This window comes from Doryrhamphus excisus, linkage group LG12 (genome assembly GCF_037039965.1).
Source record: "Doryrhamphus excisus strain RoL-2023G ecotype Guam linkage group LG12, RoL_Dexc_Guam_v1.1, whole genome shotgun sequence".
Classification (NCBI taxonomy): Eukaryota; Metazoa; Chordata; class Actinopteri; order Syngnathiformes; family Syngnathidae; genus Doryrhamphus; species Doryrhamphus excisus.
Window position 1 is genome coordinate 3214276 of NC_136368.1, and position 26302 is coordinate 3240577.

General features: G+C 41.8%; 2 protein-coding genes across 10 annotated transcripts in view; both read left to right on the forward strand.

Moving 5' to 3' along the window:
* myo3b (myosin IIIB) overlaps window positions 1-15637 on the forward strand; it is a 103890-nt gene extending 88253 nt beyond the window's left edge. For 7 of the 9 annotated variants that reach the window (XM_078795392.1, XM_078795394.1, XM_078795391.1 and 4 more), the window contains 4 exons: window positions 2375-2478; window positions 2898-2944; window positions 3267-3420; window positions 14664-14713. In XM_078795392.1, the coding sequence (XP_078651518.1) occupies window positions 2375-2478; window positions 2898-2944; window positions 3267-3375 (260 nt within the window). In that variant the 3' untranslated portion in view covers window positions 3376-3420; window positions 14664-14713. Of the gene's footprint in view, window positions 1-2374; window positions 2479-2897; window positions 2945-3266; window positions 3421-14663 lie in introns of those variants that run through there. The other 2 variants (XM_078795390.1, XR_013629614.1) reach the window with 2 other exon arrangements.
* Window positions 15095-22142, forward strand: sp5a (Sp5 transcription factor a). The gene is made up of 3 exons (XM_058082292.2): window positions 15095-15231; window positions 16550-20204; window positions 20505-22142. Exons 2-3 carry the CDS (start codon window positions 20154-20156, stop codon window positions 21579-21581), a joined length of 1128 nt encoding a protein of 375 aa, XP_057938275.2. The 5' UTR covers window positions 15095-15231; window positions 16550-20153; the 3' UTR covers window positions 21582-22142.
* Window positions 22143-26302: the final 4160 nt, after the last annotated feature.

A 26302-nucleotide genomic window follows, 5' to 3' on the forward strand; every position in this document is an offset into this window, starting at 1 on the left:
AACACCGGCCTTAACTGAGGTTATGGTGGGGTCATGAACACCGGCCTTAACTGAGGTTATGGTGGAGTCATGAACACCGGCCTTAACTGAGGTTATGGTGGAGTCATGAACACCGGCCTTAACTGAGGTTATGGTGGAGTCATGAACACCGGCCTTAACTGAGGTTATGGTGGGGTCATGAACACCGGCCTTAACTGAGGTTATGGTGGAGTCATGGACACCGGCCTTAACTGAGGTTATGGTGGAGTCATGGACACCGGCCTTAACTGAGGTTATGGTGGAGTCATGGACACCGGCCTTAACTGAGGTTATGGTGGAGTCATGAACACCGGCCTTAACTGAGGTTATGGTGGAGTCATGAACACCGGCCTTAACTGAGGTTATGGTGGAGTCATGAATACTGGCATTAACTGAGGCAAGAGAGGCCTTTCTATGTTGTTGTGGGGTCTTTTGTGACCTCTGGCTGCACTCTTGGGCTCAATTTGGTTGCCCGGGAAGGATCACCACTTCACCACATGTTTTCACCCTTTGTGGATAATGGCTCTCACTGTGGTTTTCTGGAGTCCCAAAGGTTTTAAAATGACTGTATAACATTTTCAGTTAAGTTTTAGCTGGAATGGAGGGCAATCACTTTTTCACACAGGGCCATGTATGTTTGGATTATTTCTCCTTTAATAATAAAAGTTGTCATAAATAAGAAATCAGGAAGGGGGCAAACACGTTTTCACACCACCGTATGCGTCCACTCTGCACAACTGAAAAACATCCCACAAAGTGTTTTTCCACACGAACGTTATTGTGTGTCTGGATTTTGTATGTTTCCAGTATGTTTTTAGCCATTCACGTACAAAACGAGAGCGGGTTTGAACCTTGGAAGCTAGCAGAGAAAGCATTTGTTGCTAAAGTTAGCTGATAGGAACATTTTTGCCCGTTTACATTGAGTGACTTAGTAAACCTGCGCTGTTTTGAATAAGGATAAAAATAAAATAGGAGCAAGGATGGATGGGGCGAGGAGGTTGGCTGGCAGGGAAGCGGGGTCCGGGATGCTCTTTGATGTGCGGGACTGAGATGTGATGAGGTGGGTTCCGGGAGAGTACAAAGTAGCGTAAAGATGGAAAGAGCAAATTCAGCTTTAGTCAAGGTAGAGAGAGGCCAAGCGGTGATGAAGAAATGTCAGCAGAGAAGATGAAACGTTATCTGGTATTAAATATGAATGCATTATTGTTAAAGTGTCTGGCTTTTTACAGCTTCTCTAAGCTGTAAATGCAAGGTGTGCGCTCCTGTAATCATTCTTTTGGTGGCACCATTATGGATGACGGCGAAAAAAATCTTCAGCAAATTTGAAATGATATGCAATAACATCATATAGCATTTCGGCACACTTTTAACCTTCCCGTCAAAGCCCTTCTTTGTCACGTTTGCATGCGTATGGCAGGCAGGAAAAACAGACATTACAAAATAGCGCATTGCTAAGTGGACCAGTCCCGGGTGTACCGCGCCTCTCGCTCAGAGTCACCTGGGATCGGCTCCAGCATACCCCCGTAACCCTGGTGAGGATAAGCGGCATCAAAAACGCACGGATGGTTGCTATAAGTCTCACAGCAACAGTAAAATATGGTGGTGGTAGTGCGACAGGGGTGGAATATTCCTTTTCCCACTCATATTGAGTGGGTATCTTGTACCCACTCAAACGGAAAGTTGTCAGGGTGCGTTCTTCTTTGTGGTGTTTTTCTTCTTCTGTTGTTTATTGGCGGTTGGCAAGCAGCTTTTGGTGTGCATTAGCGAATTGAATTGTATGTTTTCCTGTTTTAATTTATCCTGGTCAAGTGGTTAGCGCGCAGACCTCACAGCGAGGAGACCAGGGTTCAATTCCACCCTCGGCCATCTCTGTGTGGAGTTTGCATGTTCTCCCCGTGCATGCGTGGGTTTTCTCCGGGTACTCCGGTTTCCTCCCACATTCCTCCTCCAAATTGTCCATAGGTATGAATGTGAGTGTGAATGGTTGTTTGTCTATATGTGCCCTGTGATTGGCTGGCCACCAGTCCAGGGTGTACCCCGCCTCTCCCCCGCGACCCTCGTGAGGATAAGCGGTAGAAAATGAATGAATGAATAATTATACCTTTGAACACCATTAGAGCCCTCTAGACCTGAAATAACACCCCTATAGTCACATTTGCACTAGAAAATGAATGAATGAAAAAAAATTTTTTTTTTTTTATTTTTCGTTTTCTTTCTAAATTAGATTTTTAGAATGTGCCACAGGCCAAGAAAAAAAAATGTGTTGTCATTTCACTCGTATTGATGCTTTCGTTTGTTTTTGTTGTTTTCATCGGCTGATGCTCAACCGGGCCCCCGCCCTCCTCTTCCTCTGCAGCGGGTCCAGTGATGAAGCTCCACCAGAGGACTCCTCGCCGGCGGGGCCAGCAGCCCAAGATGCTTAACAGCCCGGAAGACAGCCTGTACTACAACCAGCTCAACGTGAGTTGAGAAGTGGCCATCCAGGCCTTTGTCTCACTTTGGTTCCACACGATAACGCAATTAAAGCTACCTGTGCCAGTGCCTGGAGTCTAACCCGGGCCCCGCCCGCTCCCACACCCACCCCCACCCCCACCACGTCTGTGCGCCTCTTGTCTTGAACATGTGCTTATGCTCTTTATCTGTTGCTTTCATGTCAGGATGTCTGCCTTCACGGTGAATAATTGATGCGGTTTATCAAAGCTGAGCAAGATGCATGCTTCATCAGGCTCACTTGAGCCCTTTGATCAGGGGGAAAAAAATTATGCTGTGACTTCTGATATTATCAGCATCTGCTCGCATTCAACACAAAATCACTTTGAATTAAAAATTAATGACTCTCGGCTCATCTTTTGACTGTGTGCTCTCGGCCTTTTCCTCAGAGAACTCTGGATTACCAGGGGAGCAAGAGGAAGCCCAGAAAACTTGGGTAAATAAGCGCTTTCCTCGCTCAGCCGCTCCAAACACGGCAGCCCTTTGTGGAATCAGGAGAAGACAAATGCAGTTGTGGGAATGTCGTGGGAATGCCGGCGCCCAAAATAACAGGCTTCCACTCTTCCGTGCATCGTCAGCACCTTCATTTTTATTATTCTTCAAGCTCTCGCTACAATTTGTTGTGTAAATGACACAGCGCCACATCAGCCTGATTAAACCCCCCCATCCCCACCGTCCCCCCCCCAATATGATGACAGCTGACTCTAACGGGAACCTCTCGCCTCTCTCTCTCTCCTCTCTATCTCGCCCTCTTCCAGTCAAATCAAAGTGCTGGACGGAGAGGATGAGTACTACAAATTACTGTCAATGGTGGAGTCCATCCCTGAAGAAGAGTACGAGAGTTCGACCCCCGCCCGCCTCTTCTAGACAGCTGGAGATGAGCCTTAACGTCACGTCACGTCACGTCAGTCGGTAAGACAGACGCTCCAAAGAGAATCCACCGTAGTGGAGGTGATGGTGTGCAGCCAACCGTATGTGGAGTCAGTTGTGTGCAGAAGAAGCACATTCCCCACCACTCATCCACTGTACTGATCTTATTTACATCATTATGGCATCCTTCCATGCGTTTAGTTCTTACACATATCCAAAAAAACACACAAATATGTTATGGCAGAGGGGTCCAAAGGTTTTTCCAACAGGGGCCACATAGTAAAAAATATGAGGATGCAACTTTGCCATGCAGATTGTTTGTTAATTATTTCATATTTTATCGATAAAGTTGAATTGAAATTTATTTCGGTAATATCAATCTATTCATTTTCCTCCGCTTATGGTCGTCCCCCAACCTGAATGGTACAGACATGATCCTCCCATCATGTCCTAGTTCTGCCCCGGGGCCTTCTCCTGGCTAGGCATGCCCTGAAAACTTCCCCAGGGAGGTGTCATTCATAATATCCCAATTATTCTCATAATATTCATACTTTCTCGGTAGATTGTTTTTTGAATTTGAATTTTTTTCTGTATATTTTGACTTTATTCTGTAAAATTACTGCAATTTTTTCTTGTTTTGCTGCGTGAGAAAAAAAAACACTTTGGACAGCCCTGCTATTGGATATTGATTTTGATTTCATAATGGTTTGAAACAGTCAGGCAATTTTTTTTCTCCAGTTTTCCCGGTTTTTGCATCCAATTAGGATGCACAACGTAGGAGATGGCAGCTTTTCTTTGGCACCGCCCATTTTTCATGTGAGCAAACGTATTAGACGGGTGTGTTTTGTTGCCCCCGCGTGTTTTATGATGTGAATTATTCAGCTGATAATTAGCACTGAAGGCCTACACACGTTTTCACATCAGGTCGGATAGGTTTTGCGTGCGTAGACGTAAAATAAATAATGCATTTAGAGGTAAAAATAACATACAAAACTTTCATGTCTTTCCTTTTCTTTTGCGCGCGACCACCAAGGAGACATAATGTAGCATAAAAAGTCAACGACAAACATTTTGAATGCGTGGGGAACAGTGGGTTTTGAATAAAGTGGCCATCTACTATTATGAATTACGTTGTCATGGTTACACGGGTACGCAGCACATCCTTCATTAGTCCCAGGTTCTTGTGTGATGTTTTTAATGAATTAATGGTTTGTAAAAGTGAAACAGGCGATAAGCAAGGAGTCATAGCAGAAACGGTTCGTCCCTTCGGCGTCGTTTATTGATTTATGAAAAACACGATTTTTTCTTCACCGTCGTTCACGTTCTGACAGAGTCTGGGATGTAAAAAAGTCTTAAGACGAATCCAAAGACAAATCCTGGTGAAACCCGAAACACGCTTTCGTCTGGCTGAGATTTCAGGAGCTTGGCGGCACCTCATGCACAGAAGCAGAGCTCACTCTAAATTCCATCCTAAACGCTGGAATTTTCTTTTAAGACGTGCAGCGGAAATTTGGGGGCTGGCGAGTTGATTTGCGGATTTTTTTTTTTTTTTTCTTCCTGTCATTGAATTTGCATATCATTTACTGTATCTCTCTTTGTTGACACCCGGGGGCCTGAGAGGAGATGTTGATCTTAATAGGAAGAGTAGGGTGGTATGACTGAGGATCTGATCTCCGGGGGAAACATTAGATAGCGAGGCGAGGTGAGGCGAGGCCGGCTTGGCTTTGCTTCACATGACTCTTTGCTGCTTTCACGGGCCTGAGGTGATCATCCAGACCCACTTTTTTACTCCGGTTCCGGTCAAACACTCTCACTCAGCCTTCACAATCCTCGTCTTTCCTCCATACTTTGGCATTGCTCAAACCCTTCTGGTATTCATCGCCGACAACAGTTTTGGTCACTCAGCTTTTCCATCATGTTTGGAAAGGCCAAGCTAACTTTGTTTGGGGTTTTTTTACACCCCCGGCTGTCGTGTGGTTCGCTTTTTTTCCGCTTTTGCACGTTTCGGTTTTCGTCTAATCTTTTGGAACAAGTGAATAAGAAAAAGCGAGATGGGCTACCAATGTAAATGAAGTCAACTGGTCATTTTTATTTTTATTATTTTCTACACATTTGTTTTTAATGTGGATTTATTTGTATTATTTTGTACACTTTTATTAAAATTTTTTATTAATTTGTATTATTTTTTACACTTTTGTTGAATTCATTTTACATTAGTTTGTTTTCATTAGTTTGTACACTCTTATTGAAGTTTTTTTTAATTTCTATTATTTTGTACACTTTTATTGAATACACTTACTGGTATTATTTTGTACATTTTTCTTTATTTAAAATTTTATTTATTTTTACACTTTTATTTGAGTCAGTTTTAGTTTAATATTTATTCATTAGTTAATATATTTATTTTATTTTATCAATATATTTTTTATAATTTAATATACGACAAACCAAGTAAATTTATTTCTTTTTTATGAATTTTATATATTTTATTTATTGTATTTTTTTTTCTTGGGTGGGTTTTCTATTTTATGAATATTATATTTATGCATGAATAGAAACATAATAAACATATATATATATATATATATATATATATATATATATATATATTTATTTATTTATTTATTTATTTATTTATTTATTTATTTATTTATAAACATATTATGCTCAAAGGCTATGTTTCACCAAGGGTGTCCAAAGTGCTGCTTGGGGGCCACACGAAAAGTAACTAGAGTCCAAATATGAAGAGAAAAAGGTTGTACTTTATGAGAATAAGGCCATAATATTATCATTTTTAAAAACATCCTCTTAGGAGCAAAATGGAGAATAAAAAAATGACAACCAATAAAATGAAGTCAAAAGTCCCTAACGAAGCTGCCAAATGAAAGCATGAGAGGAGAGCGTTGTGATGCGGCGTGATAGTTAGCGGAGAAGCATTTCACCTCCAGTGGTAGTCGGTAATGGAGGCTGCAGTAATTATGCCCTTGCTGGGATACTTGGATCCTCTGAGGAGCATCCGGAAATAGGTCACCCAGGCAGCACCCTGTAGTGCATCTTAAAAGTACGCTGCATCAATTAGGCGTGATCATGCTCTGCTGATTATTTTGGCCCTGTTGTTCCACGCAGAGAATTCCAATAGGATGTGTTGTTCGGAATAATAAGCTTGGACCGTGCTGACAAACACCAGTGTGGGTGCGTCTTCCGTGTCACATGACCTCCCGGCTGATTACCTGCCTGCATGGAGGTGTAGGATGTGTATCAAAAGGATAAATTGGGCCAAATATCTTTGTGCATCACCTCAAATGAAACCATTACTAAAGCTTTGGGACTCTAGCAAACCACAATGAGAGTGATTATCCACGGTGGTTCTGCTGTCGTGCTTTATATTTATTTCAACGTTCTTCTTGTCATTTATTTACTTATAATTATGACTGTATTCCAATAATATTCTTAGTTCTTCTAACATCAACTTTTCCTGCAAACTAAATTTCCAAAAATGACAACTGTGTTAAAAGAAAACATTTTCTTTAATATTTCAACTCTGGGCTCCTAAAATGATATTATTTTTCCTCAAGATATTACAAATTTATTCTCATAAAATGTTTACATTTTTCTGTTAATATTATACTTTATATTTATATTTTATATTTTATATACATTATATTTTACATTATATATTATACTTTTTTTTACTATATTTTAGAATATTTTTTACTATTATTTTATATTTTTGTAATATTTTACAGCTGTTTTTGTCCAAGTATTTCAACTTCCTTCTTGTCATTTTTATTGATTATGATTTTATTCCCATAATATTTGGGCTATATTGGACTGTAACTTTTTCCACAATGTAAATTTTCCAAAACTTTAATAATTTTTTGTTTGTTTTGCATAGGAAAAAAAGCTGCGGCTTTACTTTTTTACTGTTATGCTACAAAAATGAAGCTATTTTTCCACATCATATTATGACGTTATTTTCATAAAGTGACAACCTTTTCGCTATAGACTATAACTTTTTCATTAATGTTTTGACTTTATTCTTGCAACAAAAGCAATCCTTGCTGGGATAGGCTCCAGCATTTTGCCACAACACTAGTAATGATAAGCGGTATAGGTGCTAAAACGTAAAAAGGTGCAAATAAAAGCTGAAAGTCAAATGTTTTCATCATACAGCAAAAATGAATGGGCCTCCCTGTCCCAATACTTTTGGAGGTCAGCGTAATTCAACACAACCATGTTTGTTTGGTTTTTTTGTCTTTCTTCATTTTGATCCACAGTTTGCAAAGCTCCTTCCTGGAAACGGTTGGCGCTGCAGCCTGAGCAAATGATGGAAAAGCTTTATTTGGTGAAGACGCGTGCAAACGTACCTTTTCACCTAATAGCGATGTTTCACTTCAAAGCCGGGATGCGATTAGGCTGACATTGTCCCGTCTCTCGATGCTGTGGGTTCAAAGGCAGAGTTTGAATGGCGTGGTTTCGTGTGAAGCCTCTTCAAGCACTGTTTTAATGCACTTTACCTGCTTTTCATATCCGCTTCAGACCCGTTTTATTCACACTGCCTTGTGTTCCCTGCAGAATTCCACCCCAGGAATAAAACCTTCACTAATAAACAAACTTATGTCTACAAACATATTTATGGAAGTATGGAAGTATGCACTTCATTCCAGATCCACGTCAATGTGAGGCGAGTGGGCTGTAGTGGAAATGGTAACGTCTTCCTCAGCAGCCACGTATACATGGACCCAAATATTCCAATTGCATTCGCTTTATTTGCTCAAACAGCTCATTCCCAAAGAAAAGTGCCAATCCGAAGGAATATATAATGGGATTCACAGGCGTGGAATATTCCTTTCCCCACTCAGATTGAGTGGGTATCTTGTACCCGCTCAAACGGAAAGTTGTCAGGGTGCGTTCTTCTTTGTGGTGTTTTTCTTCTTCTGTTGTTTATTGGCGGTTGGCAAGCAGCTTTCGGTGTGCATTAGCGCCATCTGTGGAACAGAATCTAAACGCTTATATAAGTTTTATTTAAAAAGAAAATGTATATCTATATATATATATAGCAAGTTTAGTTATGAAAAATTAGCGAGATTGAATTGTATCTTTTCCTGAACGACGGTCGAGTGGTTAGCGCGCAGACCTCACAGCTAGGAGACCAGGGTTCAATTCCACCCTCATCAAACTCCTATAGAGCAGCTACACACAATAACCAGCACACAAAGCTGTCGAGATCTTCCACAATCTGCACCTATCCAGCTGTATTTGTTGGGGTTTCGTGGTTCCCCGTTTTAATGTATTCCACCCACGGCCCGCCTCCAGGCACACCCACTCTCCTGTAATATTAAAACTGTTTTTACATTTCTGCTTTTTTAAATTTCTAACTTATTTTTGTACATTTTCTTTTGATATTTCTGACTTTATTCCTGTAATATAACATAAATCTCTTCAATATTTCAACTCTATGTTCTCCTCAGGGCGACACGGTGGTCGAGTGGTTAGCGTGCAGACCTCACAGCGAGGAGACCAGGGTTCAATTCCGCCCTCGGCCATCTCTGTGTGGAGTTTGCATGTTCTCCCCGTGCATGCGTGGGTTTTTTCCGGTTTCCTCCCACATTCCAAAAACATGCTAGGTTAATTGGCCACTCCATTGCCGACTTAATTGGCGGCTACCTCGTAGTTCCTCCCGGCGGATCCCAAGTTGTTCCAAGTTATAATATTATAATTTTTCCCCAACCTCATTTTCCATAAATTCGAACTTTATTTTGTGGTGTTTCTCATAGTATTATGTTTAAAATATTTTTTTCTTTAATATTTCAACTCTACACTGATAGAATTACATCGTTTTTCCTCACAAATTTCACTTAGGATTTATTCTTGTAAAATGATAGTATTTTTTCCCCCATTTCTGTTTTGGTATTTCCAACCTATTTCAGCTTTCTTAATTTAATTGAAATTTTCTTTTTGTAATTATGACTTTTTCCCCAAATTTTGATATTATTCCTGTAACATTATACCTTTTCCCGCAACCTAATTAAAAAAAAGACAACTTAATTTATTGTTTTGTTTTCTCATATAACAACTTTTTTTTTAAAAAAAGGCTTTTTTTCTTTAAAATGTCAACTTTATGCGACTAAAATGATGTTATTTTTCTTATTATACAACATTTTCTCATTAGATTACAACTTTTTTTCATTCATTCATTCATTTTCCTTCCTTCCTCACGAGGGTCGCGGGGGTGCTGGAGCCTATCCCAGCTGTCTTTGGGCGAGAGGCGGGGTACACCCTGGACTGGTGGCCAGCCAATCACAGGTCACATATAGACAAACAACCATTCACACTCACATTCATACCTATGGACAATTTGGAGTCGCTAATTAACCTAGCATGTTTTTGGAATGTGGGAGGAAACCGGAGTACCCGGAGAAAACCCACACATGCAAACTCCACACAGAGATGGCAAAGGGTGGAATTGAACCCTGATCTCCTAGCTGTGAGGTCTGCTCGCTAACCACTAGACCGCCGTGCTGCCCACAACTTTTTTTCTTCATATTTTAATTTGATTCTTGTAAAATTACTGTTCAATTGTGGTTCCTTGTTAAAATATATTTTTAGAATGTGTCGTAGACCAATAACGGCCCCCGTGGCGCAGTGTGGACACCCCTGTTTTCAACCCTTTTGACGAGACGGCAAAGGAAGTAAAAAGCAAAGAAATGTACTTCAGTATCCTGGCTCGGATGATCCGGAGCCTCCATGGTGCTTCCTGGTCCAGCATGAGTGGGGTTCATTCACATTGTCAGAAGAAGCGTCCTCCTGGACTGAAAAGCATCGCGATGCTGTTTAGTGGCTCCTCATTGCAAGCGAATAAATGGCCAAGCGGCGAGCGTCAGCCGGATGCCAGATGTGCGCCGAGGGCTGCGAGCGCATAGAGAATAGCCCGCAGACGCTTTTAATGAAGAAAGTGGCGGAGCGGGGCGGAGAGAGGGAGCGTAAGAGGCGTGGAGGAACAAGGAGATAAAAGAAGCTGTTGAGTGCATCAAAGGTCTGCTAATGACAAAAGATGCCATTATGGTTTAGGCGGCCTTTTGTTTCAGCTTCCTCACACCTGCAGCTGGTGGTGGTGGGGGCGGGGGGGGGGTCTTTTTAACATTAGCATGCACAGAAAAGACTTTTGCTCTCCTTGACGTGCAAAAGAGGCCACCATCTTGGTTCAACTGGGAAACAATACCAGCAGAATGTAAAACGCTCTTATCCTGTACGCCATGAAATTTACTGACTTGAAAGTTTTTTTCCTCGCCGCCTCCGGGGCTGGACTGGGATTTGACAAATCAGAGCGTGAAATTGTGATTAGCCCTTCTCAGTTTGTAGAGCAGGGAGGGCACGGGCAGGCTTGGCATGGCCAAAGGTGGAACCTGTTTGGTTTTTTGGTTTTTTTTTTCGCCTCGCCGCCGCGTTCCCAGATGGAGCCACCAGCTGCCTCTGAAGAAACGCTGGATGGGGAAACAGTGTGAGAACCTCCTTTCGGCTGGGATGCGTAACGGAAAAGTTGTCATCGCCGAGGGGGGACGGCTACATTTGGACACGAGTCAAAATAAAAGAGTGCTGGGCCAACCATACTTCATATCCTGTATCCCTAAGCACACCTTCCTTGGCTACCTTATTTGCCTCACAAACATATTATTTCAATCAGGGGTGTCCAAAGTGCTGCTCAGGGGCCATTTGTAGGCCGCGGTTGTTTTTATTCTGGCCTGTGACACATAAAAAATTATGTTTTTTTTTTCTTTTCTGACCAATAAATGTTCTTACATCGTTGTAAGATAAGATATTTTTTAAACACCAAGTTCCACAGACGTCAACATAACCCGGACCTCCTTATATGGGCATGTCTAGACAACGTGCTGTGGGCTCTGTTGTCAAAGAGTTCACCCTGTTAGCACGTTTAGCAATGGCCCCCAGGAAATGTTTGTTGCATGTGAGGTTTGCCAAAGAAGCAAGCATCAGGCAGAAGTGGTTGGAGTTCTCATTCCCGGCTAGCAAGAGAAAAATATGCTCATTGGTCAGTGAACGTGGCACAATACGAAGCCGGACTATCCACCAAACTGTTGCTGAAGCTCCAACACTTTTCCAAAGTTATTGGTCGTGTTGAAAAGTCAGAAGAGCAAACTCTTAAGTCGTAATTTATCCACCTGTACTGGCAAAAAATTAGGAAGTGGGGTTCGGAAGCTGTCTGGAAGTTCTCAGAAGTGCTTGGGAGTGTGACGAATCACAGCAGAGAGGGCTCGGTGAGAGGCGTACCTGAAGGAGGGCCGAGGGTGGGGTAAATTAAACAGACCATTCGGACAGGAGGCAGGGAACCCAAGGAAACACTGCAGGAATAGGTGCAGAGTCTAGAAGATCTAGAAAGAAAGATTTTTGTGCGGGTTATTGTGTGTAGCTGCTCAATAGGAGTCCACAACTCAGTACAAAGGACTGAAAATGAGCATAACAGGAAAACTGACAGCAGTAAGTATGGTACCAGCAAGTTTTTATAAGTAATTTTTAAAGTAAAAATGTCAAGAAAAAAGTTATCTCATGAGAAAAAGTCATCATTTTACGAAAATAAAAATAACAACATTTTTGCAGTATAACGTTTTTTGTTTTTTTTTTTTTAAGTCATAATATCCAGGTTGTGGAAAAAGTTCTAATGTTAGCACAATAAAGTCAAAATAATATGGTAATAAAGTCATAATTACCAGAGGAAAATTTACAAGAAGAATATTGAAATAGTGGGGGGGGTGGGGGGGGCAACAGCAGAAATGGAATAACAGCTGTCTGTTTATAAGAATAAACATATAAAGAAGCAAATTATGAAGAAAAATTATTTCATTTTAGCTATTTGAAGCTGTCATTTTTTGAAAATTAAGTTGGGTATTAATCATAATATTATAAGAATAAAGTCAATATATTATAAATGTCATCATATTACAAAAAAAATTAAAAATACAAAGATTATTATAGAAAAAAATGTAAAATATTTAGAAACATTTAGGAAGAAAATATTCAAAAAAGTGATATTATATTTCATATGAATTATATGCTTTTTCACCTACGTATATATGACAAAGCTGAGATGCATAAAAAAATATATATATACTATATGCAATATAGTTATGTATTATATACTATAATATATATATAAATATCTTAGTATTACTTCTTCTAACCGACACCCACAACGTTCTTCTTCTCAAAGTAAATATGATAACAATAACTGATAACAATAACTTCTTAAAGTGTACATTTTAGTTATGAGTGTCGTTTGTGTACACCTGGAGGTAAGAAGGACAGGAAGGAAGTAGGATACTAGGATAGGATAGTAGGATACCAAGTGTACCTGTTGGGTTGATAAATATCATTCACCTTTACTTCTGAACATTATTATGATTGTTGTTGTTATTATTTTGAGTATTATTATTATTATTAAGAAGCATGAGCTTTTGACAGCTTTTGGTTGTTGCATGAGGAGAATCCCCTCTTCAAGGTGGGATTATGACATCCAGGGTGGGCTGCTTGAAGGTATATGACCCGGCCCCGCCCCGCGTGACCCCCAGGCCAAGCTGCACTTTGCCAAGTCTTTGCCGTTTGTTGGTGAATATGCACACATCTCCCACTTCATAGACCAGAGGGTCGAGAGGGGACGGGGTTGGGGGGGTTTGGGGGGGTATGTGTGCTTGTATCGCATTGCAGGGAAAATTAGGGGAGAGCAAAGTCGGGAGTTTGTGTGCTGCGAACAATGGCAGCTTTCTGTCAGACGGCAGCTTCAAAGCGCTGCTGAGTGACTGCTTGGAGTTCCACTTTGTTGTCCATCACTGAGGAAATTCACAGATGTTTTCTCGTACGAGACACCATTATGGCAGCTCAAGTACCCCCTTGCCTCCAGCGTCACTCCTTCACTCCCTGCCCCCTCCCTCCTTTAGCCCTTGTTCTCTCTCTCACACGCACACACACACACACACACACACAGGATACAACCCATCACACCCCCTTCTCACCCCCTTCTCACCCCTACACTCCCATATCTCCAGTTGGAGACTTTTACGTCTGTCTCATAGCAGACAATACAGAACATTAAAAAGGCTTCCTTTTAAGCCATCCAACTGCCACAACTCCTCAAAAGCACATTTCAACTTTATAATCACACACAAATACACGGCAGGACCTCCAATGTGGAACATTATATAGTTTGTTTGTTTTTTTTAAACCTGCATCTCAGCTTTGTCATATAGATGACAAAGCCTACTATTAGTATCAACATTGCTTTTTCCTCCATTTTTGCTCTTGTTTTTTTCACTTTCAAATATTTCAAAGCGGCACGGCGGACAAGTGGTTAGCGCGCAGACCTCACAGCTAGGAGGACCAGGGTTCAATTCCACCCTCGGCCATCTCTGTGGGTTTTCTCCGGGTACTCCGGTTTCCTCCCACATTCCAAAAACATGCTAGGTTAATTAGCGACTCCAAATTGTCCATAGGTATGAATGTGAGTGTGAATGGTTGTTTGACTATATGTGCCCTGTGATTGGCTGGCCACCAGTCCAGGGTGTACCAGCACCCCGTGAGGAAAAGCGTTAGAAAATGAATGAATATTTCAAATTCCATCTTGATTAATATTTGTACATTTTCTTTTTATAAAGATTATATTTTGACTTTATTCTGATAAATTCCCTTAATATTTTGACTTAAATAGAAAAAAAAATGTCCTCATAATATTACAAGTTTATACTTTTTGTGAGAATAAGATTCCACACAGAGATGGCCGAGGGTGGAATTGAACTAGGCTCTCCAAGCTGTGAGGCCTGCGCGCTAACCACTCAACGTGCTTATTAGTAAAGATATATATTTTTTCTTTCCCCCTCCATGGCGCCCCCCGGAGAATGTCACCCTGGGCACCAGAACCGCCACTGGTGGGGGGTGAACAATGGCAACTAAAAAGAGAACGGGAAGGTTCTGGACCCAAACTAATGTAGTCGTTCCACCGCTCACTTTTATCGCAAATCAGCGTCCAGCTAGTAGGAGTTTCTGGTGGTGGTGGTGGGGGGGGGGGTGCCATATCAATTACTCACCATTGACTGGTGGTCCCGCAATTTAGCCCCAGGGAAGTGGGGACCATCAAAGCCAGGTTGAAACCCGAACCATTTTGGTTGTTTGACTATTTCCCTATAACTTGTTAGCATATTAATTGTCACTAAATATGACGTTAAGCAGATGCTGATATTGATTTTATGGTTTTATTTCTTTTTGTCTCTCTTCTGCAGATTGCCTTCTTCAACCAGCAAAGTCCACCTGAAACCAAAAAAAAAAGCATCCACACTCTTCATGTGTTGCACATTTCTATTTATTTATGGCAAACTGCTGTTTTGTATGACCTCCAATACAGTAAATTATGTGCTTCCACTGTAACGTGTTGTTTTCCTGCAAGTTTGGATTATCGATATTGGAATATCGATACTTCCGATACCAGCTTTTCATGCTGTAAAATCCATCCTCAAATGAAAATATTGATACTTTCATTTAGGAATCTCCCTTTGAGCCGCTCACTTCAGAACTAAATTCAACTTCTTATATTTTCATGCATTTCAATGGGACTCCAGCTGAGGGGACGGATTTGGCCGGGGCGGCACTTTGAAATAGTTAGGGAGAATTTACCCAACACAATGCCTGCTCCCCGAGGTAATCGACTTGCAGAAAACCTTTACGCTCTTATGGCCGTGCTTCATGTTTGACAGGGTCACCTCAGCAGTTGGAAGCTCCAGTCCAGTTTCCCTGCCGCATACTAAGAAGCCGAGCACAGGGACTTGATGCCGGACCGTTATGAGGGCGAAGGTGTGTAAGATACGGTATCAGTCTTCCCATCTCAAGAATGATTTTATGGATTCTAACTTCTAACTGCTCAGGCAGCCATTGAGTAAAATAATTAAGCAAGCCTGAAATAATGCTACATGTTGCCATAAAAGCAGATTATTTGTCCTTTTTGGTCATTGCAACAAGCAATGTTGTGTGATTTTCCAGATGTTCATCAACATCTGCAAAGGGTCACATTCATTCATTCATTTTCTACCGCTTTTTCCTCACGAGGGTCGCGGGGTGTGCTGGAGCCTATCCCAGCTGTCTTCGGGCGAGAGGCGGGGTACACCATGGACTGGTGGCCAGCCAATCACAGGGCACATATAGACAAACAACCATTCACACTCACATTCATACCTATGGACAATTTGGAGTCGCTAATTAACCTAGCATGTTTTTGGAATGTGGGAGGAAACCGGAGTACCCGGAGAAAACCCACGCATGCACGGGGATAACATGCAAAGATGGGTGGAATTGAACCCTGGTCTCCTAGCTGTGAGGTCTGCGCGCTAACCACTAGACCACCGTGCCGCCCGAAATGATCATCATTAGTCACAAAATCCGCAGAATCCGTGGAATCTCCACACTGATGTGAAACCTGCCCCTTTAAGGGTGAACATTGTTTTGTTGAACAATAAGACTCTCAAGTAAGGTTTAATATGCACACATTTCTTCATAGTCTTCTCATAATACCCCCCCCCCCCACACACATAATCATCCATATAGATGGTCAATGCTAAATAGCTCATGAATATGCTGATGTTTTTAAAATAAAGCCTCTCCAACATGTCCCGGGTCTTCCCAAGGCCTCCTACCGATCGGACGTGCCATTAAGACCCCCCCTCCCCAGGTAGGCGTCTGGGAGGCATCCTGAACAGATGCCCGAGCCACCTCATCTGGCTCTTCTCCACACGGAGAAGTAGCAGTATTACTACAGTGACGGTGCTTCTCACCTTATCTCTAAGGGAGCACCCAGGGAAGCTCATTTCAGCAATCTTGTCCTTTTGGTCCATAAGTGATGGTCGGAACGTAAATGGACCGGTAAACTGAGAGCTCAGCTCCCTCTTCACACCGACTCCGCATCTCATGTTCCATCTTTCCCTCATTCTACTTAAACTCCTCCACTTGGGGCAGGATCCCACCCCCGACCTCGTAGATGGTACTCCACCATTTCTATTAAAGCCACCAGAGAATAAGCATAATTGATTAAATAATGATGGTGGATAATGTTTGGACTTTGGAGCAGATCAACCCTGATCTTCTCCAAAGTCTTTGCATCAGTCCCTCTCATTTTCAGGTGCAGGAACCCCCGTCCGTGCATTCGCAACCTCCAGCCTCCAACAGTCTCTTCCATGGCTCGGCATCCAAATGTGGAAAAAAGTAGTAGAACTGTCACACGTCACTCCCACGCTGGATCCCTCACCACCTCCTAATAACCCCCCCCCCTGCAGACACACATCAGCCAATGCCAACCTCCGTTCCCTCCCCTTCATGATCTAACCAGCACTCCTCCCCCCTCAAAAGAGCTTCATCAGAGCCATAGCAGCTTCCACACAACATCAAGGCTTCCAGCATGCCTTGTGACGTACTAAGTATTTGTACTTGTTGGACAGTGACAATACCTGGGCTCAAACCCCCCACCCCTTCCCCAGCATTCCTTCACACGCAAGCACCATTCCAACACTGTCCCAGAATATTTCCCAGGAAGACTTTATCCCGCTTTTCCTTGTCAGTGTGCCTGTTTATATAACAAAGCCAGCTTTTATAGGCAGTGCTTGCTCAAGGGCACTTCAGTTATGAAGTGTTTTGTGCATACAAGTCCCTTTTACGGCTGGGGGACTCAAACCTGGGGCTTTTTGGTCACAAGTTTCATCCCATTTCAGAAACCAACATTCCAAATAGAATATGTATACAGCATTTTTTTAATATTGGTTTTCATGATAGGGAAAAAAAATCTGATATCGCATTTTTATGTTGATATTGGGATGATAATTCTTGGACATCCCTAATAATAATAATAATAATAATAATACAATTATTTAAATGAATAACCTTACAATACAGATTTACATTGTATTAAATGAATAAATAAAATTGTGACATAAAAATCTTTCATTTCTGTCTTGAAAATATTTTTACAAATCCCATTCCAAAAAGAGCAGTGCATGGTCTTACGATTTTATTGTCCTACAAGTTGTGTATATATATATATATATATACAAATATTGATCAAAAGTAACATAACCTGACATGCATTCCTCATGTTTTCTGTATTAATCAAATCTGTTGTGTTTTTTTGGGGTTTCCCAAACATCATCAGAAGTTGACGTCTTCTCTAAAATATCCTGTATCTATCCTAACTTCCACGTAACTTCATCCCATGTAAATAAGATGTTTCACAGCAACTCGTCAGTTGCACTACACTTGATGGAAAACCAGCTTAATTGCCGCTAGCTGGGCCTGATGTGGTTTCGGTGTTGCTGTTGTGATGTTGTGGCTTCCATGGCTCCAGCCCAGCAGGACTCATGATTGTGTGTGTGCAAGGAAAGCCGTGGGAGAGGACTGAGAACATTAATCCCTTCAAAGGAAAACCTCTCATACAAATATCTGCCTCTCCAAACGAGTTGAGAGTACAGTGATTGTTTCTGACGGGGGGGGAAGCTTGATGACGATGGCGGAGCTGATATTGCAACTGTGCTAACTGACGTTGTTGTAAGAGTGAGCTACAGTTATGGTAATGGTTTTATTTCATTTGAACATCTTCTTCCTACTCCAAAAGGAGTAGGAAGAAGCAAAGCTTATTAAATCCTACCCTTCCATCTGGTACTTTTACAATCAGTAACTGTTACATTTGTTCACTTCCTGCTTTCCATAATACAGTTTAAGGTTTTTGTTTTTTTTTTTAATAATTATTTTTAATAATAATAATAAAATAGTGATATGAGCATCCAATGCCATAATGGGTACCATAGTAAGTGTCAATATAGTGATATATATAGCACATCATGACTGGTTCAAGACTCTTCATCCTTGTATTTAGCAAACATCAACTGCTTCACAGAGAGCACAAGGACTCACTTTCCAAAAATTACAGCCTTATTTTGTTATTTTCTCATAATATTACTACATTTAAAAAATTACAAATAACATTTTTCCTTTGAAGGGGGCCTATTATGCCCATTTTTCGGCCCTTTGTATTGAGTCGTGGAATCCTATAGAGCAGCTACACACAATAACCAGCGCACAAAGCTGTCGAGATCTTCCACAATCTGCACCTATCCAGCTGTATTTGTTGGGGTTTTGTGGTTCCCCGTTTTAATGTATTCCACCCACTCTCCTGTAATATTAAAACTGTTTTTACATTTCTGCTTTTTTAAATTTCCAACTTATTGTTGTACATTTTCTTTTGATATTTCTGACTTTATTCCTGTAATATAACATAAATCTCTTCAATATTTCAACTCTATGTTCGCCTCAGGGCGACATGGCGGTCGAGTGGTTAGCGCGCAGACCTCACAGCGAGGAGACCAGGGTTCAATTCCACCCTCGGCCATCTCTGTGTGGAGTTTGCATGTTCTCCCCGTGCATGCGTGGGTTTCCTCCCACATTCCAAAAACATGCTAGGTTAATTGACGACTCCAAATTGTCCATAGGTATGAATGTGAGTGTGAATGGTTGTTTGTCTATATGTGCCCTGTGATTGGCTGGCCACCAGTCCAGGGTGTACCCCGCCTCTCGCCCAAAGACAGCTGGGATAGGCTCCAGCGGTAGAAAATGAATGAATGAATGAATGTTCTCCTCCAAATATTACCAGTGTATTCTTGTAAAAGTGCAACTTTTTCTCTTAATATTTTGACTTTATTGTCATATCATGACAGCTATTTTAACTTTCTTCTTGTACATGTTCTTCTTGTAATGGTATAACTTTATTCCTGTAATATTTAGATTTTATAGCCATACTGACATTGTATCATTTTCCGCAACCTAATTTTCCGCAACCTCCAACAAATACCTGAAGGTGATCTTGTAGGAGTGATGTAACACCCCACTGATGCTAAAACTTAGCACGCCAACAGCAGCGCTCAGGTCCAACACGTGTTTCTCCGTCGCCGTCGCTTTCTAGATTCTGGTGTCCCAACCCTGTCCGTCACGTCTCCTGTGCTGGATTTAATTTTCCGGGTTTTAATTTGGACTCCAAATCTGCAAAGAAAACAAAGTTAAAAACGAATAAAACACAAAGTGAGTCAATTAGAAACTCTCGTATTGAGTGACTTGATTTATCCTCCATGGCGTTCTCTGAGATGTGCAACGATAACAATGTCACATTGTGTGGCTCTTAAGTTCTACTACAAATCCTTAATTACAAAAAGCGGATCAGATGACTGGGGCAGCCAATGGCGGCCTCTCCAGGGCAGCCTGGGGGGGCTTTGATCAGGAAAATCCAATTATTTGTGTATATACATTTCCCACATAGTGATTACTTCATTAATTGTCCCGCCTTTATCTCCTCCCTCCCCCGCCCCCCCCTGCTAATAATCATCTCCTTTCTCCCGCCACAAACACACCAATAGGAGCTTTGTGGATTCAAAGGATCTGCTTGCCTCCCCTCAAAGAGCCGCCATTCTTTGATGATTGGGCAGCGGCAAACTTCAAAGTCATAAATCTTATTTCTGACTGGCTGGCGGCCCACCAAAGTGCTTATCAAATCCTCTGAAGTGATCCGCCACCCCGTCAGATAGTGCCAGGAGATCTGGGAGAGAGGAAGCGTCGGAGGCTGGCTCCGTACACTTTTTTTTTCCCCCTGCCTCCCCTGCCGCCTTTGCTGGCATTTCTAGACGTTAGAAGCGACTTTTTTGGGGCGTATTTCTTCGTGTTTGCTGTCGCCGAGGCGGAGGAGGACCATGGCGGCTGTGGCTGTGCTGCGGAACGAGACACTCCACGCTTTTCTGCAGGTTCGTGTCTCAACTTTCTTTTCATATTTCTTCCCAATGGAAATCTTTTTTTTGGTCATAATTTAATAACTGAAACTATGTTTTCAAGCTCATGGAAGTTTAACTTTTATTAACATCAGAGGGTCACTTCTTTAGGTACACCTGCGCAATGTTAAAAAGCGAGCACCACCAGTCAGAAAGTTACTAATTCAACATGATTATTATTTTAAAGATATATAAAAATGAACTTTTCACTTTTCTTTGCCAAATGTCGTGGATTAAAAAGGGAAAATTTCATTAAAAAGTCACCATTTGTTCCAGGACCGGACTCCCAACTCTTCTCCGGAGAACTGCAAGCACTCCCCGCTGGCTCTCTTGGCCGCCACCTGTAACCGAATCGGGCACCACCACCACCACCACCACCATCCGGCGTCCAGCCCCTCAGACTTCCTCCAGGTTCCCTACGACCCCACCACCCTGGGCTCCCCTTCGCGCTTGTTCCACCCGTGGACTAACGAGGGAAGCCCCCCGAGCAGCCTGGCCAGCAACTCCACTTTCGGACTATCCTCCAAGCCGCAGCCGCTCGGCTCGTTCAGCTCCCCGCACGAGTTGCCCCTCACCCCGCCCGCAGACCCCGGCTACCCGTATGATTTCTCTCCGGTGAAGATGCTTCCGTGCTCCATGCAGTCCACGTGTCCGCCCACGTACGTGCCCGCGGTCAGCTACGCGGCGCCCACCCCCATCCCGCCCGCCATGCCCACTTTCGTCACGGGGCCCACGGGCCTTGTGCCCCAGCAGCAGAGACAGTTGTCCCCCAACCCGGCTGAGGACATCCCGTGGTGGAGCCTCCAGCAGGGCAACCACGTCGGCCACCCGCACCGCTTCCAGCTGCAGCGAGGCCTGGTGCTGCACGGCCACACTGCGGACTTTGCGCAATACCAGACGCAAATCGCCGCCCTCCTGCACACCAAGTCCCCCCTGGCCACCGCGCGTCGCTGCCGGAGGTGCCGCTGCCCCAACTGCCAGTCGGCGTCCACTTCCGGGAGCGACGAGGCCGGCAAGAAGAAGCAGCACGTCTGCCACATCCCAGGTTGCGGCAAAGTGTACGGCAAGACGTCGCACCTGAAGGCGCACCTGAGGTGGCACTCCGGGGAGAGGCCCTTCGTGTGCAACTGGCTCTTTTGCGGCAAAAGCTTCACACGCTCGGACGAGCTGCAGAGACACCTGAGGACTCACACCGGCGAGAAGCGCTTTGTGTGCCCGGACTGCTGCAAGAGGTTCATGAGGAGCGACCACCTCGCCAAGCACGTCAAGACGCACCAGAACAAGAGGACCAAGTGCTTGGACAAGACTGGGGAGCACGTCAAGAGGGAGGACTCCAGGAATCACATCATGTGACATTCGTGGCCAAAACAAAACACTACAAAAAAAAAAGTTCTTGGTGCAATACTTTGAAAAGGTCCACGGTGAGATATCCTCTTCTCCATCTGTCATCTCTGCTGCAACAGTCTGTGTTGTACTTCAACGCAGTACTGTATTTACACAGTACACGGTCTATGAATACAGTACAGAGAGCAAAACAAGTTTTTGCAACTTGTGTTTTTTGACGGTTGTCTTCGCTGGAAGATGTTTGCCCTCCATGTAAATAATATTTAATAGCTTTTGTTGAATGAAAGTGTTCCCGATTAAGGTTTTTGCTCCATATGGGGTGTTTTTAAAAGCATGCTCTTGACAAGATTTGCTATTGTTGATATGACCCCGATACAATGTGAGAATAAAGAATATAACATTTATTTCCATATCTCGGGATAAATCTTCTAACTGTGGTCTCCGGTTCGGTGACAGGCGGGACTTATGAGGCCGATCATATCATAATCAGAAGTCATATCTTTCACTGTGGGGGGGAAAAACTCAAAATGTAATATTTAGTGTCGTCACTGAAAGTGAAAACTTAGCTGCAGTTCATTTTTGTGGTACTTTAATTTTAATTATTATTTAATTATTGTTTAATTATATATATATATTCATTCATTCATTTTCTACCGCTTTTTTCCTCACGAGGGTCGCGGGGGGTTCTGGAGCCTATCCCAGCTGTCTTTTGGGCGAGAGACGGGGTACACCCTGGACTGGTGGCCAGCCAATCACAGGGCACATATAGACAAACAACCATTCACACGCACATTCATACCTTTGGACAATTTGGAGTCGCCAATTAACCTAGCATGTTTTTGGAATGTGGGAGGAAACCGGAGTACCCGGAGAAAACCCACGCATGCACGGGGAGAACATGCACCGAGGGTGGGAATTGAACCCTGGTCTCCTAGCTGTGAGGTCTGTGCGCTAACCACTCGCCCGCCGTGCCGCCCTATATATATATTATATTATATTATTTAATTATTATTACCGCCAATATTTACACTATTTAAGATACATCATATGTTTGCATTGTGTTTGCAGACTTTACCCCCGTTTTAATATTTTTAGTCGTAACATGTAGTAGTACGTAATATTTGCAAATGTTCACACGCTAATGCAAAATTTTTGGGATAACTCTTCCGACGTGTTTCCTGATGTCCTGCCAGTCAATCTGAGAAGTACAGTCGCCCCTCGCTTGTTCCCGCTTTGGATTTTGCCACTTCGCTCTATCACAGTTTTTCTATAATATTTGAACAAATAAATCATGCTGTTTCATGCTCACAAAATATTCATATTTTAGCTAATTTTACATCGTATGGCTAATTTTACATAAAAATGGCTAAATGAAGTAAACACATTCAAAGACATTGTGATGATATGTAGTCTACATTGGTCACTAGGTGACAGGTTGCACAGTCCAGAAACAGGAAGTACAAAAAGAACAATAACAACAATGTGTTAGATTATATTATGTCTTATTTATGTCTTTCATTCATTCATTTTCTACCGCTTATCCTCACGAGGGGGTGCTGGAGCCTATCCCAGCTGTCTTCGGTTGTGAGAGGCGGGGTAGACCCTGGACTGGTGGCCAGCCAATCACAGGGCACATATAGACAAACAACCATTCACACTCACATTCATACCTATGGACAATTTGGAGTCGCTAATTAACCTAGCATGTTTTTGGAATGTGGGAGGAAACCGGAGTACCCGGAGAAAACCCACTCATGCACGGGGAGAACATGCAAACTCCACACAGAGATGTCCGAGGGTGGAATTGAACTCAGGTCTCCTAGCTGTGAGGCCTGCGCGCTAACCACTCATCCGCCGTGCAGCCTATTTATGTCTTGTTGATCCTTATTATGTCTACTATATTGGGTAATATGCATGTAGAGGTGACTATAGGGGTGCTATTTTATGTCTAGAGGACTCTAATGTTAAAAGGCATATTTAGAAGGTCATAAACAGGTTTTTCTCCCAAAACATTCCATGTATTCCACATATCACAGTCAAGAAGTGCCGTGATGGCGGGATTACTGCATGCAATTAGCGATATGTTTCTTATTGTGGTACAGCTACTACGTCATGCAGTAATATTTAGCTATGAGTAGGAAGGCAATGCTACAACGTTCCCTACAACGTTCATGAATGAAATGTTCAAAAGAGCGCCGACAACATACTTTGAGTTGTCAGTCTTTGTGAATGTTGTCCAAGTTGAGGCCTGTCCCACATCTTCTACAGGACTCTTCCAGATGTGACTGCAACTGAAACACAGCCTCACCATGTTTAGTCCTGACCCCGGGCACCAGCAGGAGACCACTTCCTGACCTTCCCAGAGTTGGTTACGAGCGTGATGGGGCTCTAACATATCAGAGATGTTTTAAAGACTACATCACAGCGACAGGTAGCAGTGCAGAGACCTGAGTACTGGACTAATATGCTCCTATTTCCTGGTTCTAGCCAGGACTCGAGCAGCAGCGTTTTGTATGTATTGCAGCTGGTTTATAGAGCCTGTTGAGAGGCTGTACCAGGCGGGGATTGGTCAGTGGTCCTCCATGATATTGTTGAAGTGGTAAAAAGCTGCTGCTGATGTTATTGATTTCAGGTGACTGTTTAAAGTACAGTAAGTGCGTCATTTACGGGAAAATCAAAAGATGATGAGCTAAACCAGGATATGCCCAGACAGTTTGTGTTATTATAGTTTGTGACGTATTATTAATATTCTTCTTACATTTTTCTCCTTCATTCTTCTTCCTTGTAGTATAATACTTTTAATTCTCATAATATTTTGGCATTTTTATCATAATATTATAACTTATCCATACAAATACCTCCAAAATTGCAACTGTATTTTTTGTTTTGTTTGCTTCTCATGGTATCGTGATTTAAATGACATATTAGTCTTTAATATTTCAACTACTGTTTTAATGTTATGACTTTATTCTCCTAATATTTTGTCTTCATTCTCAGAACATTACTGCATTTTTTCCAGGTTTGCTGTTGTTTTCTTGTTTAACAGTATAAGAAAACTTCCACAAATGGCTTTAAATGGCCCCCGGGCTGCACATTGGACACCACTGATAGAAGTGATTTACTGCAATCAATTACCAATACATTCTGAATGACCTTCTAATCTGTTCTTTTAAGAGTTAACAGCCGCCAGAGACTGTTGTTTCAATTTATGCACTCTTGGCTGAGTACTCAACTCATTTAACAATCTTTGATCGGATATATATATATATATATTTTTTTTTTTTTAAAGCTAACTACAAGGTTTTAAGGTCTAACAATGGTCCACTTGTTGTTTTAGCCCTAAAACGTGCACGGCAGCTTGCTGTTTCAAAGTGACAATGTGACCTTTTTCCGTCCTCAACTGGACCGATGCTAATTCGGGCATCACATGGTGCAGAGTGGTTAGCATGTGGGCCACAAAGTCAGGAGATCCGGAAGATTTGGATTTGATTCTCCATCTGGCATCTCTGTGTGAAATTTTCATGTACTCAGGCTTCCTCCCACATTAGGTTAATTAGATTAATTGGCGACTCCAAATTGTCCATAGGTATGAATGTGAGTGTGAATGGTTGTTTGTCTATATGTGCTCTGTGATTGGCTGGCCACCAGTCCAGGGTGGACCCCGCCCTTCTCCCGAAGACAGCTGGGATAAGCTCCAGCACCCTAGTGGATAAGCGGCATAGAAAACGGATGGATGGACAACTGCTCCATCACCCACCATGGGGCCAAAAAAGTTGTGAGTGTCATCAATTTGATAAAGAAGGTAAGAAACACGAATGAATTCAATCTCACGTGAATATATCCATTCCTCATTTATCATTATTTCACTTTGTTTTCTGCATTTTGCAGCTACTGTATAATTATTCTTGATAACGTGTATTTTTTTTCTTAATATGTTTGGATGTCTGGAATCGCGTCATTGGATTCACGTTGCACATTCCTGAACAAACTAAAGACGACAATGGAGGTTCCACGGTGATTGGGGTACAGTGCAACTTCCTCTGGTTCCACCTTACATCTTATTTATTCTCCTTATAACTACATACTCAAATAAATGCATATACTGGATATAAATAATAATAATAACAAAAAGAATTAGTTAATTATTATTATTATTATTATTATTATTATTATTATTATTATTATTATTATTATTGTCATTATTATGATTATTATTATTGTCATTATGATTATTATTGTCATTATTATGATTATTATTATAAAAAATCATATCTACATAATTTGCAACCTTTGCATCTGTTTTTAATTAAATTATATAAAATTTAAAATAATAACAGAAAAATATTCTTTATTTTAAACAATAATACTAGTATTTATTATGAATAATAATATCTACATAACTATCCGTTCTATATTATCTGTTCTAAAATGGTACTGTGACATAATAATTTATTATTCATAATTCATGATTAGTAGTTATTATCACATTAATATTGTGTACACAACTATTGCATGTGTTATATGACTATTATTTTAGTTTAATTTTCAATAATAATTATTTTCAATAATAATAAAATAATAAAAACCTAATTATTTCATAGCTAATTGTATTTACAAAACATTAATAATATGTATTTTTAATTTCCTCCAATAAATATTTCCACTTGTCACCATTTTGTGCCTAAAAGTGTGGATTATCTCTTCAGATGCAATATGTATTCCTGTAGTGT